This window comes from Fukomys damarensis, unplaced genomic scaffold (assembly GCF_012274545.1).
Source record: "Fukomys damarensis isolate Sample0158 unplaced genomic scaffold, DMR_v1.0_HiC HiC_scaffold_3, whole genome shotgun sequence".
Classification (NCBI taxonomy): Eukaryota; Metazoa; Chordata; class Mammalia; order Rodentia; family Bathyergidae; genus Fukomys; species Fukomys damarensis.
This window is the reverse complement of record NW_022900915.1, coordinates 11,828,125-11,844,317: the sequence shown is the minus strand read 5'-3', so window position 1 is coordinate 11,844,317 and position 16,193 is coordinate 11,828,125. Positions and strand designations below refer to the sequence as shown.

At 37.1% G+C, this 16,193-nt stretch overlaps 1 protein-coding gene and 1 non-coding gene across 5 annotated transcripts in view; both read right to left on the bottom strand.

Annotated features, from left to right (window-relative positions):
• The window catches only part of Lars1 (leucyl-tRNA synthetase 1), a 72,838-nt gene that overhangs the window by 4,091 nt on the left and 52,554 nt on the right, over positions 1–16,193 (bottom strand). The window contains exons 29-33 of one of the 4 annotated variants that reach the window (XR_004518350.1): positions 14,659–14,763; positions 13,159–13,254; positions 12,114–12,246; positions 7,433–7,665; positions 624–760 (exon numbers count right to left, since the gene is read on the bottom strand). Coding sequence is in view for 3 of the 4 variants with exons in the window: in XM_033766860.1 (XP_033622751.1) it covers positions 7,460–7,665; positions 12,114–12,246; positions 13,159–13,254; positions 14,659–14,763 (540 nt within the window). In the remaining variant the exon portion in view is untranslated. Of the gene's footprint in view, positions 1–623; positions 761–7,280; positions 7,666–12,113; positions 12,247–13,158; positions 13,255–14,658; positions 14,764–16,193 lie in introns of those variants that run through there. The other 3 variants (XM_033766860.1, XM_033766857.1, XM_033766864.1) reach the window with 3 other exon arrangements.
• LOC117287529 lies at positions 2,762–2,823 on the bottom strand. The gene has a single exon (XR_004518812.1). It is a non-coding gene; the product is annotated as a U7 small nuclear RNA (small nuclear RNA).

Below are 16,193 nucleotides of genomic sequence, written 5' to 3'. Positions count from 1 at the left end.
TCGCTGCAAGTTTGAGACCAAACTACTTTCAGATCTAGGCTACATAGTGAGTTCAAAGCCAGCCTGGAGTACATAGTGAGACCCTGTCTCAAAAACATTTAAAAAAGGCATTTCAAGTGACCATTTTACCAATCTGAAAGGAAATACTAGAGATGCAGTTTAGGTTTTTAAAAATTAAGACATCTTTAGTGGGAAAACTCTTTGGCTTTAAGAGATACCTTGTCTTAGTTACTTTTGTCACAGATATAATACTGAAAACCCACAACTTAAAAGAGGAAAGATTTATTTTGGCCCAGTTTGTAGATTTCAGCCTATCATCTGCTGGCTCCAAGGCACAGTGGCATGGCGGAGGGGCACAGCAGAGATGTGCGTATGGCATGGCAGTGGGAAGCTGACTGGGTGAAAGAGGGAGGGACAGACCCTTCCAGGCCACGCCCAGGGAGGCACCTCCTCGAACAGGCTTCACCGATATCACGTTAGCTGTAAACTCATCCGTGGAGAAATCCACTGGTATCATGGCCCTATGACCCCAAAAGTCCTTCCCAAAAGAGTCACCTCCCAAAAGCCCCTTTCATAGGCACATGAGGCTTTGGGGGAACATTCGGATATCAACCATAACATACCTCTAGTAAGCATTTAACCAGGCAAGTGTAACTGTCACTCGATCTTTCACTGGAAGTTTCAGAAGCTGCAGATTTCTGCCATTCTATGGCTGAGAGGCAGCAGGGGCCTTGCTTCAATCTCCAGACTACTGGTCCAACTGAGCAAGATGAGAAGAGTATCATATATCCAAAAGCAGGGACAGGAAGATCCTTCTGTCCAGATACCACACTTAATCCTTTTTGTTTGTGGTACCAGGGATCAAACTTAAGACCTTGTGCTTTCCAGGCAGGTACAGAGCCACTGAGCTACACCCTGGCCCTTAATAATCACACGAATGTGGTCTTAGATTCTAGACTGAGGAGGTTGCCACAAGCCCCTAAGCCTATCTCAAACTTCTAAGAATCCCTTGCTCTTCCATGAACTGCACTGATAATGCCAGGAAAGTAATGCTTCTTTCCCACTCAGTTCAGAAGGAAACTAGTGAACAAAGCAGGATTTGGCTGGTAAAAGCCTCCCTACTGTTTTGAAAAGCCTCTAAGACATGCTTCACAAAGGGATGGACCTTGGAAACACTGGGAAATGTCTTCAGAGGACCAAAAATCAGGCCAAGTTGCACACTGAGGGCTAGAACTTGAAATCATAATTCAGTGTTACATTAGGAAGACAGTAAGAGCAAATTGAAAACTACTCATATAGTCTTTTCATCGGTCCTATAAATAATACAGATTTTGAACTTCAAAGCATTTACTTACCTAAGATTGTCAGCAAAAGCCTGTAGCACTTCCAAATCAAGATTTGTAGGACAGTTTCATAACTGCCTTCATTCCCAACTGTCACTATCTTAACTACATGTTTAGTTAAGACGTCCTATGTCTACACAGCATCCTACCTTAAAGAACAGCTATGTTTCTTCTTAGCACTCTATGCCAAGTGTGCACACAGCGTCCAGCACACAATAAGAACTTAATCATTTGTTGAATAATCGTGTCATACATGAAAATTCAGGTTATAAGAATAATAAGATAACTAGATTTTTTTTTTAAAAAAAGGATACAGATGGGCTGCGGATTAAGCTCAGTGGTTCCAGCACCTACCTTGTAAGCACAAGGACCTGAGTTCAATCCCCAGTACCAAGAAACAAAAGGATAAAGATTACATTTCCCTTGAAAAGTGAACAACCATTGTACACATAAGCTACAATTCCATTGCTTTAAATTTTCATTTATATCCAACTTTCCTAAACACATATTGTATTAAGTGACTTATCCATATACCACAGCTAATTTACTTTAAAAATGACTGAAAAAAAAGTTCAGTGCAGAATGCCAACTATTTAAAAAAAAAAAAGAAAGAATAGCATAAGAAAATAATTTTGCATAGCCCACATCTTAACTATTTATTAGGAAAGTATCTTCAAGAGGCACTAAACTATTTGATAAAAGGATTGGGAACAGAATATTCTCAAGGTGTCAAAATATCAATCCACATATTTCTAATTGCGAAAGAAAAAATATATATATATCATCTCTGGAGAGGTCCGGAAGTACTCCAAATGCATCTTTTCAAGGGAAAGTTCTGAAGTGTTTTTTTAAAAGTAATCTGCAACAAAAGCTGTGGAAATAGTTTTTTTCCAGTACCGGGAATTGAACTCAGGACCTTGCACTTTCCAGGAAGGAGCAGCAACACTGAACAACATCCCTGGCCCTGGTAGAAGTAAATTCTTCTTTTTTTTTGGTACCGGAGATCGAACTCAGGTCCTGCGCTTGCAAGGCAGGCGGTGGCACCACTGAGCTAACTCCCTGGCCTGTGGAAGTAGTTTTAACCAAGGTATCTTTATAACAGAACATCCTGGAAGTGATCAAAACATACTCTCAAGACAGGTAATTTGGGAATTTATAAAATTTAGTGTCACTAATAGTGAAATAAACTAAGATCATATACCTCTTGATATGATGCAATGGAAGTAATGTTTAACCTAAACTTCAATAATTCTCAGACCATGCTAACAAACAGAAACATCACTGGAGCCACATATGCAATCTTAAGTTTCCTATAAGTCACATTAAACAAAAAAAGTAAAAAGAGGTGAATTTTATATTTATTTAAACCAATATATTTAAAATAATACTATTTCAGGGAAATAATTTGGCGGTGGGGTGGGGGCTTTCCAACAAGCACCAGAAGACCTGCTAGACAAATTCTAAAAGAGCTGTAACACTTAGGCAAATAATATTTTAAAATTATTGTTGAACTTTTTAAATTTTTTGCATACTAACTTTTTAAAATCCAGAGTATATTTTACTCTTAGAGCAAGCCCTCCTTAATTTGAATTAGCCAGATTTCAAGTGTTCTACAGATACATGTGGCTGGTGGCTAAAGCACTGGACAGCACAACTCTGGACTTACCTTCCAGTAAAGAAATACCAGAGACAGAGGGGACATACTGCCACCTACTTACTGTTCCTTACGTCCCCTGGGAGCGAGGGCCATGTCCTACCCTTTTTTTTTTCTTTTTACCTTATAACCAGTTAAGCTCCATGCATAGCAGTGAGCAATTTAAAACTTAATTGATGCTGCACGTTTTGGGGTGGAGCATTATGTCCAGACTTTAAGCAGAGAGCCACGCATGGTGGTACAAGCCTATAATCCTAGCACTTGGACGGATGAGTCAGGAAGATCCGAAGTTCATGGGCTACATAGGGAATTCCCGGCTATACTTCATGAATTCTTTGCCTATCAAATGAGCTGCAATCAACTGGGAACACAGAAAACAGTGCCCCTGCTTCAGTGCTCTGACACTAGTCACCAGGACCTGCAGTGGCCCACTCCACCACTACGCCTCCCTTGCGGCTCCTCAGCATAGTGGCTGCACGCCCAGATGCTCCTATCTCAAGCCTATGTGCTTGCCCTTCCCTCCGCCTAAACTTCTTTTGCCCAGGTATCTACTAACATAACTACATATGCATTTACCTGTGGACCTATAAGCCCACAAATAATAGACATTTATTCTGAAAATACACCTCCACAAATATGAAGCCATTTCCTATAAGGTTATACACTACACACTCTAGAAAAAGTCTATAAACTATCCAATACTTAGAAACAACCTAAGTGAGCATCCACAGGAGACCGGCTGAATAAACGACGGTAAACACTGTAACAGTGCTATGTGGGGAAGCTGAGAGAGAAGGGGCAGAGAGGAAGGAGGGGAAAAAGACCTCTATAAACAAGAGTAGAAAAATACCCACAATATGTTAACTTTCAAAAGGTATCAAATAATTTTACACATAATGCTATGGATAGCTATAGCCTGCTAGTTTGTGTAAGAAAGAATTAAAGTATACATAAATTATTTGCCCCCTTAAGAGAAAAAAACCCAGAAATTAATCACAGTAGTTAGCTGAGTGGGAAGCAGTACAAGAGAATAGTAATTCTCTGAATTTATATGGTTTTGTCCTTTTTTTGTTTTGTTTTTCTTTGTTTTTTTGTTTTTGGTACTGGGGATCGAACTGGAGACCTTGTGCTTGCAAGGCAGGAGGCACCACTGAGCTAAATCCCCGGGCCCTGGTTCTGGCTTTTGAATCACGTATTTTGCTTATTCAAAAAACAAGAAAAAACAAACCATAAAACTAAATATAAAAAGAAACAATAACTTTAACTCTATATGAAAAGCACATACAAAATACAATTCAAGAAATATTTAGAAAAAAATACTTAGGGCAGCACATATGAAAAAAAGAATCCCTCAGTGAGATATGTTTTAAGGACACAATAACTTTAAAAAACTAACAAAACAAGGAAACAGTGAACCCTAGTTAGACTTGTTAATAGTAATACTGGAAAGGTAATTATGAAATTACCTATAAACCAAATGAGTACATATAGTAAGATTCTTAGGAACCTGAGTTCTCACTGTGTAAAAAGGGGAAAAAAAAAAAAAAAAAAAAAGTACGTAGTTCAAGATAGAATTACATGTATTTTTTTTTCTTTTTTTGTTTTTGTTTTTTTTGAGACAGGGTGTCACTATGTAGTTGACAGTGATCTGGAACTCACTATGTAGCCCAGGCTGGTCTCGAACTCATGGTGATCCTCCTGCCACAGCCTCCCAAGTGATGGGATTACAGGCGTGCGCCACCATAAAATACATGTATTTCTTAGCTGTATTCATTGGTATATATATATTTCCTAGCTCTATCCCCTGGAAAAGCCTAAAAAAGCAATGTATTTGGTAGCAGGAAGTATACAAAAAACACTTGCGTCTTGCATTCTTAATACGTACTCCATTAAAATGAAGTAGAGTTCCTTGAAAAGATTGATTCTAGTTCTGGGACAGAAAAACAGAAAGTAAGCCAGGTTTTAGGCAAAGAAATGCGCCAAGTCTGATGGGAGATAACTAAAAGACACAGGAGTCAGTTTGAGTGGTAAATTTAGGAAAATGTGAGCATTCAAAGAATAATGATGGGGTAATTGATCACAGCATATAGATAGATAGATAGATAGATAGATAGATAGATAAACAGTCCACAGTAATTTGAAAAGAATGATGAAAGAAAACAATTCTCTTATAGAATCCTCTTACAGATGATACCTAATGCATGCAGAAGAAATGCTAATCATTTTTAGGAACTCACCATATTACTACCTCCAATGTAGTAAGGGACAGAAAGATTACCCATGAATATCACCCCTTGGTAAAAGCTTGCTTATAAACAGGCATCAGAGTTCATCTGGGCTGCTAAAACAAAGTGTCCTAGACTGGTAATTTATAAATAGTAGAAATTTATTGTGAAGTTCTGAAGGCTGCAAAGTCCAAGGTTAAAGGTCTGGTGAAGGCCATTCTTCAGAGGATGGCACCTTCTACATGTCCTCATATGGTGGACAAGAAGAGAGCTCCCTGCATATCCTTTCACCTCATTCAAAAGCAGCAGCCCTGAGAACCTACTCTTGTCTTTCAAATACCTCACTTCCCAACAGAATCACCATGGGGGCTACATTTCAACATACGAGGCGAGAGAGGGAGACAAGCATTCAGACTTTAAATCCAAAGACGGCACCTCAATGGAGGAATACAAAGACACCATTTTAACTAAGTGATCTAATTTAGTACCACCAATAACGGAACACATCTACAATATATTAATGCTCATATGATGTAATGGAAATTACCCATGTATCACTCTTTCCAAGATCTAAATAACTTCAGCCTGGCTCACACCTGTAACCCCAGGACCTGGAAGGCTGAAGCAGGAGGATTACAGCAAGTTCGAGGCTTCAACCCAGCCTGAACAACTTAGCAAGACCCTGTCTCCCAAAAAAAAAGAAAAGAAAAAGCAAGACAGATGCCCCAAAGGAATCGACAGAAAGAGCATGATTATAACGTATAGCAATCTTATACATGCTTATATATTATTACTGTTATTATTCATCAGTAACATTTACTGAAGGCACTTATTACTTGCTAGGCACTGTACTGTATATATGATTTTCCTAGATTATATCTAAACATCTCACAACAAGCCTACGAAGTAGATTCTATTACTAGTTTTACTTTATAGATGAAATCAAGGCTCTGCATAATTGCTCACACCATCCACACAGCAAATCAAAGAACTGGAAACCTAATGTAACTACAGTCTTCTGACTTCAGAGCAGGCAATCTTGGCCCCCTATGCCATCCATACTCCCTGCCCTGAGCAGATAATGCACTGTACTTAATGATTTCTAAGGGATCTTTCAGTTCTAAGACTATGATTTATGTCAGTCAACCTATAGTAAAGCATTGAACTGGGCCATGTACTCTTGAATTGTAGAGTAAAAAAAGGAAGCTGAAAAAAAAACCTGTTCATATGACTCCTAAGTTAGAATTCAGATTCTCAGGGTCATCAAAACCAGTCTTCCATTTGAATCCATCAAGAATAAAAAAGTTTGACTCCTTTGATGGTCAATACTTTACATTTTTCCTATGAAGACATATGCATACTTACTGAAAGATTATCGAGAAATAAAAGAGTAAGTTTATAATACAGTCATCAGGATCTTTAAACACAATTAGACTCAAAAAAATTTGATATAGATTCCTAGGGGATATGATGTCTATATTTAATGTAGATAAACTAAACTAAAAAAAAAAAAAAAACCAATTAGCTTTGAAAAAAAATCAGTTAACTGAATATATTAAAGTTTTAAAGTCTTATAAAATATAGGTTCTATTTGTTCTTTGTACAAAATATGTAGTGATTACAGTTAAGTCAAAATATTTTGACTTGTTCCTTTACGTCATCATAAGCATTTCTTTATTGCCAGGCAAGGTGGCACAAGTACCTGTAATCCCAGCACTAGGGAGGCTGAGGAGGCAGCAGAGTCACTGAGAGTTGGAGATCAGCCTAGGATACATAGTGAGTTCACGGCTGATCTAAATTATATGGTGAGACTTTCTTAAGAAGCAAAATAAAATAAAACAAAAATTCCTTTATTAAAAAAAAATAGAACTAGTGTCTATTTTACTATTTTTTGTTACATAAGAAATATAGCTAATTCCTTAACATAAAAAGCTGAGACATTTCCTAGCCTTCATAAACAATATAAAGTACATTTCATTAAAAAGAATACTGACACCTTTGTGTTAGACCAGAAGCTTATAGCAATAATTTGTTCCCAAAATAGTAATAATGCATTGCATAAACCATTTCTCTTAGAGGCCCAAAGAAGAAAAAAAAAAATTTATTAAGTCTAAGAATCAAAGATTACTTGGTATAGTTATGATTACATGCAGAATTTGATGGTTAGAAATAAAATCTATGTAGGTTCTTAGAGTAAGAATATCTTAGACCTTGGCAAATCTTCAGTTTCCATGAGTTTAATGAACCAGATATATAATTGTATCGCCGATATCTGCCCGTAGCCCATTTTCTGTGAGATGAATTTTCTTGCTTGTGAGATCCACATGGAAAACAGCATGCTCAGAAATGGGAGTCTTCTCCGTGTATTCTTTTCCCAGGACAGGAACTCGCCGCGGCCCCAACAGTGGATCATCAAATCTCATCAGTTTCACTTTGGAAAGGTCTATACCAGAAAAGATATCAATATAAGCATTTAACTCTAGTTAGAGGCTCAAACCCATGAATGAATCTGATGGTTCAAATTCAAACACACTGGTTTTTATACATAGGCAAAAATGACTTCATCAGACAAATAGGACCCAATCTCAGGTACAAAGTCAAAATCTAAATAAATCTTCATCCCTGTTCAGGATGCCCAATTCAAAGATTGTCAGAAGCTGGGCATAATGGCACATGTCCATTATCCCAGCACCTGAGATGCTGTGGCAGTAGTATCACCACAAATTTGAGGTCAGGCTGGGCTACATAGTGAGTTCAAGGCCAGTCTGAATTACACAGCAAGACCCTGTCTTAAAAAATCAAAACCAAAAAAGATATCAGAGTTCTGTATAACAAATTTCCTAGAATGGTGAATGAAGACAGAGAAAGAATGAAGTTTTTGGGGGGGCACTAATCTATGTGATCTACTACATGATCTATAAACTACATTTTATGTGGCTTCAAGTAAACATTCTTCACAATATCAAAAAGTCTAAAACTTACTTCTTTTTTGAACTTCTTGAAATACATTAAACTTACAAGACATGTAGCTTTTCTTGGAGATACATTTGGAGAAATAATTACTACTGTAAGAAATCCTATTACTCGTTTCTTGTTTTGCTCAAAAGATGAAAGTGTACGTATTAACAAATTGATGAGAGACAAGACAGAAGAGGGAGGGCAGAGGGAAAGGGTATAGCTTTTCAAATTTTGAGCTTTGAGCTCCAGTGCTTGATATTTTCCTGATCTGTTCTTGTGCAAGCTAAGATGGCTACTGGCAAAAAAAAAAAAAAGGCACTTGTCCCATGAACAAATTTATGATCCAACAATCCTGTCAATAACTGAGCCCAGAAGAAATTTTCTTAAGCCATTCTGAGACTTCCCAATATCAAATGGGTTTCTTTTGTATAGTGGAAGAAACACTACACATGACTACAAATGCTGGTTCCAGGCTTATATCTCATTCTAAGTATAGAATGGCTAGTTACACTTAACCTGATCCAAAAAATAGCAGATATTTTCTGAGTTACTTCCATCCCATTCTAAAACAGGTCCCTGGGTGGTCCATGAGCTATACTTCCTCATGTTGCCTTGAGAATATGAAGCTTAGGGTGACAGAGATAAGAGATATAAGGAGACATTAATGCAGCTGGCAGTGATATCATGAGGGCAAGTTGTTTGGGCAGTCTGCTCTGTTTGGAAAACACACACCAAAGAACCGTAAGTTTAGAGAACAAATCTTGGAGCTTAGAGAACAATTATCTTCAGCTACCATGAAAGCAAACCCTCCCTGAGTTTTTGGAGAGTCTCTTCAGAGACCATGCAATCTATTCCCAGATACTGCACAAGCCCCAAAAATTAAAATAGGAAAGGAGCAGGCACAGTCTTCATGACAAACATGATCTAATTTTAGGGAAGAATACAATTCATTTCAATAGCTACTGCAATTCAATTTGTATACCAGTGGTACCAAATACTTTGCTACAGAAGCAGTGCCAAGTCCTGCCAGTAGGTTTTATATATAAGACTCCCTCCGCACCCCAAAAAGTCTTCCTAAGCATTTCTAATTCAAACTATTTCAAATAAATCTAATACTCAATCAGCCTTCTAAGTAACAAAACACATTTGCTTTGATGTTTCACCATGTGGTTCATTACTGCCAATATATTCTTGAAGTTTTCTTAGTGGTTTTACTATCTTTTCTTATCTCAGACTTATCATTGAAAATGTTGAAATTTAAGTCTGCAGCTACACAAGATTTAAGGCACTTAGAGACAAGATGAGAGTGATTGAAAGTCCCTAGGGATTGATAATGTGAAATGGAGCCTTTCACCTCCACATTATTAGTTCACATGTGGCATGGATTGTGAGCGATTTAAAGTCATTATCATCAAACAGTTGCTCAGTGGCCTTTGTAGAGCGAAATGATATTTTAGTCTAGTGCCTCCTGGACCTAGATCATAATCACCTTCAATTCAATTGGCACTAATTGGATGACTTGCTAGCTATTGCAGCAGACAGACTTAAGAACTATGTTATTGAATTTAACTCGTTTTCCATCTCATATACTCAATATACTCAGCCCCTCAGATATCAAAGCATCCTGAGGGCTTTTAGAAGAGGATCAAGGTTGTCTCTTCTGTAGGTTCTTAGAGGAATAGCAATTTCAAACTCCACCCAATGTTTTTATCCATTTTCTAAAATTTACAGCAGGTACTAGCACCAAACTTAAAATACTGTATAATAATATTATTCACTAGTATAACAAAGGAGATAAAAACTGTGCCAGGGGCTCCATGAGAAAAGACAAGAGCCAGAAAACACACGTCAGCGTAATTCTGAAGAACCTACTCGGTGTTCTATGCAAGTATGTTTACATACTTCCTGTTACAAAATCTTCTCTGACTGAAAATATGCAACATAAATATGGTAAAGCACAAAAATGACTTCCTATATATTCATATTTCCCAATTTTAAAGTTCTATTTCTCGTGGTCTGTAAGTTCCAAGGATGGGGCTACCATTCTATGGTAGCTAGTTTACCTAGGGAACAAAATAAATGTAACAACATGAATGAATCTGGAAGACAGTTTGTTAAGCGAAACAGACAGGTGGCACGTGCTTACAGGAACATCTACTCAGGAGGCCGAGGACCACTGCTTGTGTCCAGGTCACAGACACCTTGGGCAAGGAGCACTCCATCTCTTAAAACAGTAAGGAAAAATAAATACAAAAATGAATTTAATCTAAAGAAAAAAATAAATATTATACGACTGCATCAGTCATACTTATAGAGGCAGAAAGTGAAGGAGTGTCTGTCTACCAGTGTCTGGGGGAAGCAGGATGGGGAGTTACGGTTTAATGGTTATAAGGTTTCACTTTGGAAGATGAAAAAGTTCTGGAGATAGACGGAGTGATAGGTGTACAACAGTATGAATATGTTCAACACCACTGAGCTATACACTTAAAAATGACTAAAATGGTAAGGTTTTTTTTGGGGTTTTTTGAGACAGGGTCTCACTATGTAGTTGAAACTGACCTGGAATTCACTATGCAGCCCAGGCTGGTTTCAAACTCACAGTGGTCCTCCTGACTCAGCCTCCTGAGTGCTGGGATTACAGGTGTGCGCCAACACGCCCGGCTTACAATGGTAAGTTTTATATTATGCATATTTTATCATAATTTAAAAGTATGCCTAGAGGGCCAAGAGATGAAGGTGGGGAGGGAATGTAAAAGGACATAAAAGGAAATTAAGATGTGCCATATCCATGTACCAACTTCCCAAACAGATGTCCACAGAAAGGAAATGAATAACTGCAGGAGAATGTAAAACATGTGGTAGAATAGATTCGTCTTCTATTTTAATAGGCTGTTACTACCTTGAATAGAGACCTATAATTTAGGTCAGCCTGAGACTTATAAATCTTTTTAGAAATCCTTTATACTGATAGAAAATGGACCAATCTACTTCTGATTGCTATGAAAATAGAACAGAGGGCTAGGATTATAGCCGAGCAGTAGAGCAATTACCTACATGTGCAAGGCCCTGGATTTGATCCCCAGCATCATCAAAACAAAATAAGAAAAGACAGACTATGAAAAAATACAGAATGTCAACACTAATTTGTCTTCATAATAAGAGGAAAAATAATACAAAGATACACTAACTTGCTTCACAACTCTGCTCAGCCTAGGACCTGAGAGATTAAAAAAAATTAAGTCATAAATTATTATACCGAATCTAATCACAGATGACACATACTTCATCAGAAATTGAGATTATTTACATATTTTACCAGGAGGCACACTGCTTTGAAGAAAAAATTTGAGCTTTGGAGTCAAACAGACCCATGTTTGAATTCCAGCTCCACATTTACTAGTTGAATGAATTTTGCAAGTTACTTAGCTTTTCTAAGCCTCTGTTTCATTAACCGTACAAGGAGAGGAATTATACTTTCTATATCATAGGCTATAAAAGTATTAAATGGCTAGTACTTGGCAACACTCAAGAACTTTTATTCGGTTTCTCCTTCTTCACCAGGAAAAGAGCCAAAGGGACAAGTTAGTTTAGAATATTAGACACATGTTCCATAATTCTGAATCACCTTTCAAAGATAGAAAATACTGGTTACAGTTTTAAAACTAGACGGAGTCTTGGAAAAATATCTAATCCAATGCCCTCATATTACTAAAAGAGAAATCATTTTAGAGCTTAAGTGACATAGCAAAGTCATCAACCTATCTAGCTGAGTCCCAAAAATATTGGTTTCTTGATTCTGGGCCCAGTACTCTTTCCATAGTATCACATAGCTGTACTGAAGCAAGACAGTTAAACATTTCTTTCTCCCTTCTGCTTAGTACTCATCAAATCCATAAGCTACTGCCAAATGTGAGTTTTAGGGATATCATTTACCTTTGATTCCTCGCTCTGCTTTCATTAAACGCCTGATTATAGAATCACAGTTATCCCCTTGCCTGATTTCAATTTTGGTTGAGAAGTGACCACTGGATGGCTGGGGATTTACTAGAGAAACTGGCACACCAGGCTAGGAAGATGAAGAGTAAAGTATTGTTATAGAAAATTAAACCTGAATACTGCCAAGGGATGGAATAATCTCTGCTACATTTTTAATACCTAGTAAAAGCCAGAGCTAATCCTGCTGTTCTAAAATCATGAGCAAGACATATTCAAATACGACAGAAATGTCATCAAGCTAATGCTTATAACTAGATGCCTAAGTAAAAATGACTGCAACTCCATATGTCAATACGGATAGACAATAACAATAATTACATTTTCTCTTCCACAACTACTACCATTTCTCTACCAAAACTACTCCACTTAACATGAAATTCTCAGTTCTAAGCCCACCTCTCACAGCATAGAAAGTACTTTTTGCCAGGGCCATAGATTTAGCTCAGTGGTTCTGCCGCCTGCCTCAAGGACAAGGTTCCAAGTTCAATTCCCGGTACCAACAAAAAAGAAAGTACTTTTTGCCAAATGCTGCCAATCTGACTGGATTCTCTGAGGCTAAACAGAATCTCTAAAACCTCCAAAATCATTTAATCTTGCTGCATCAGTCCGGTTTCCATCAAAAACCAAACAGCCTTGAATAGCAGACTCATCTGAAGCTTGAAAGCTCCTTTTCACTGCTTAAAAAAGCTATACAATTCAATTCCTACAGCATTTTTTAAGTAAAAAGCAAATACTGAAAATTGTTTTTTTAAAAAAAACATTTAATATCTGATACCATCGATAAGAGTAAAGTAAGAAGTTGAATCTTGCAATAAACAGGAATAGGACACTTTAAATCCATCCCATTTCTAACTATAGCCTGGAGCAAAACATTCATTTACTTTCTCTGTATTTCTTTCCATCTTTAGAATGACGAGTAATGATTTCTAAGATCTTCTCTAGCTCAAAAATGCACTCATTTAGTAAGATTTCTTCAACTTACTTCCATTCTAAAAACATTAAGTGGTTTCCCAGGACAACAGTCTTCTCTGACTTTATCTTCTGCTTCAGAGGCAAACTTGACTTCTATGTGTTCTAGCTAAATAGAGGGGAAAAAAATGGAAGTCATTAGTATCGCTTAATAAGATTGAAATTAATCACCACCTCATTTCATCAAGAGCCAAACTAGGCTCTCCACTTAACATGAAATGGTCTGTGCAATATTATTTTCCATATAAACATTGAATGAAATCTGTAATAAGTTATTTAACACTCATCTTAGATGTCGCTCAGTACTGCTCTTTAGTCACATTTATCATTTTCTGTAATGAAATCTATGTCTGCCACATAAGAGAAAAAGTAAACCAGTGTAAAAGGCTTCCAGTTAGACAATCAGAAGTTTCAGAGATTTATCATTTGAGAAGAAGGCTTCCATTTAAATAAATGGAAGAGGGCCAGGGATTTAGCTCAGTGGCACCGTGCCTGCCTCGAAAGTGCAAGATCCTGAGTTTGATCCGCAGTACCAAAAAAAAAAAAAAAGATAATAACATAAATAAATAAATGGAAGAAAAGCTCAAAAATGTATATAAAAGATGACCCTAAATATAAGGCATATCCCCACTTGTTCAAATCAAACAATCCAAGTTTTCTGGCTTATGCAAATATATAAGAACATTTAGATCCACATATATATAAAAAAAAATAGCTACTAATATTTAATTTCAGTATTAACTCATTTTTCAAAAATGCTCAGGGGCTGGGAGCAGAGCTCAACGGTACAGCACATGCTTACCTAACACAAGGTCCTGGGTCAACTCTCAGCATCAAAAAAATACTAATCAAAGAAAAAAATACTAATCAAATAAAATGCTCATGTAGACATACTTTTCTTCTGTCTCTATTTTATGAAACCATTTCATTCAATTGCTAAACTTGCTTTAAAATGTAAGTATCTTTATTTTAATCACCAGAACAATTTTCTGATCCCTCTAACAGTTTTCTAGGGCAAATTATCTTTCTTTCTGCCTAAGTCGTCTGAGAGAAAGCATTGTTAGACTTTACGTCGAAGTTGTGATTGATAATACAATATGGACCACTGATTATATCTAATTCGATTCTGTGAAACTGGGATTTGAAAGGCAAGAAGGCGGCAAGAAGCCACTCACGTGTTCCAGAATGTATTTAAATATAAAAAATATAAAATAAATATAAAATATAAATATAAAAAAGACCTCTCTTGACAATTTGGAGAGTATGCCTAGGCAGTACAGTTAATTTTTGATGTATAGGATAACTGACAAATGAAATAAGATGACAGATCATTTTTTTCTTTCTGTAACTTTTATACCCACTTATTCTTTTTCATTTCAAAAATATTTTTGACTGATGTACTTGGCAACAGTACTGAGTATACAAGATGAAGTTTATAAAAAGGCTTATTATAAAAGAACTGGCATCTGGCTTACAACAGTTGAACAGTAATTACAATCCCTGGGCTTCTTACCTCAAGGGAATTAGTCAGGTAGACTATATTTTCCATAAGCACTGCCTGTTCATCAAATTCCAATTGCAAATCCAGAACACGAGGCCCCATCTTCTCCACATTTTCCTAATAGTCAAAATAGTTTTGAGATACAAAATAATATTAAAAATACGTTGAAAAGAGCCAGGACAAAGTGACTCACATCGTAATCCCAGATATTCTGGAGGCTAAGACATGATGATTTAAAAAGGGTGTGGGATGTAGCTCTACAGTAGAATGCCCTTAGGTTCAATCTCTTGTACTACAAATAATACATAGAGAAGAGTGTATTTCCTCCAAACCAACCACTCTTCTCAATTGATAAAAATCTTTAAATTCAACAGTTAAAAGAAAGGTAGATTCATTTTCCTTATTTAAGGTTACCTGTTAATAAAATTACTAGCTCAGAGTAACTATCATTTAAAGATTAATGGCAGCATTGAAAAAATAGGAAGTCACAAGATAAATATGGTTTATCATTCCTTAGACTGTCTTCATATACAAACTCAAAGAATTTACTTTGACAAAGAAGCAAATGTAAAGAAAATATCCTTTCAGTTAAAATTTTTAAAGTACTTTTTAAATTTTCCAAGATACCAAGTGAATAATTTCCAAAGATACCCAGGGTGGCAATGTGAGTCTGAAGACACCTGATGGAGCCTGCCCTGGCCCCTCTACGACACCTGCAGGCTGGCTGGCCTCCAACCGCGGAATCCAGAAACCAGAGGCACTACCAGGACTGCAGTAGGCTTCAAAGGCTTACTCTGCCACTCTGCAGGAATCCTAACACGTGCCTCTGCCACTTGTTGCTGCCTGTTCCCCCTCCTGCACTCTGGACCTTACCTCTTCCTTACAAAGCAAATCCAGACCAACTCAAGCCTTGAGGAACTAGCCCCAGGCCTAAAACCCTTCCACATTATAATTCCTTGGGTACCCTTCCTCATCCATAGATTGCCAAATAGCATTTCCTGGTATCATATCAGTACTCTTTATCACAGTAATTTTTTTTGGTACTGAGGATTAAACTCAGGCCCTTGCACTTGCGAGGCAGGCGGCAGAACCATTGAGATTAATCCCCAGTCCAGTAATGTATTATATTAAGATTCTCCTGGTTAAACTGTGTGAGTTCAGCCAGTTATAGTGGTACATGTCCGTAATTCCACCACTCTGGGAGGTTGAGGCAGGAGGATCTCAAGTTCAAGCCCAGTCTGGGCAACTTAGCAAGACTTTGTCTCAAAATGAAAAATAAAAAGGCTGGGGATATAGCTCTGTGTGGAGGCCCTGGGTTCAAGCCCAGTACCAGAAAAGAAAAAGAAAAAGTCATACTACACAGTTACTCAGATGATCTTACAGCATACAAAAAAATTTCTTACTCTTAATTTTCCTGAACATTAAATATTTGCTACTTAAAATGTAATATTAGCAATCCAAGTTCATAAACACAGATCTATGGTCTAGAACACACTGCACTCATATGAAAGTAACTATCCACTGCTTTTTTTTTTTTTTTTTTTTTT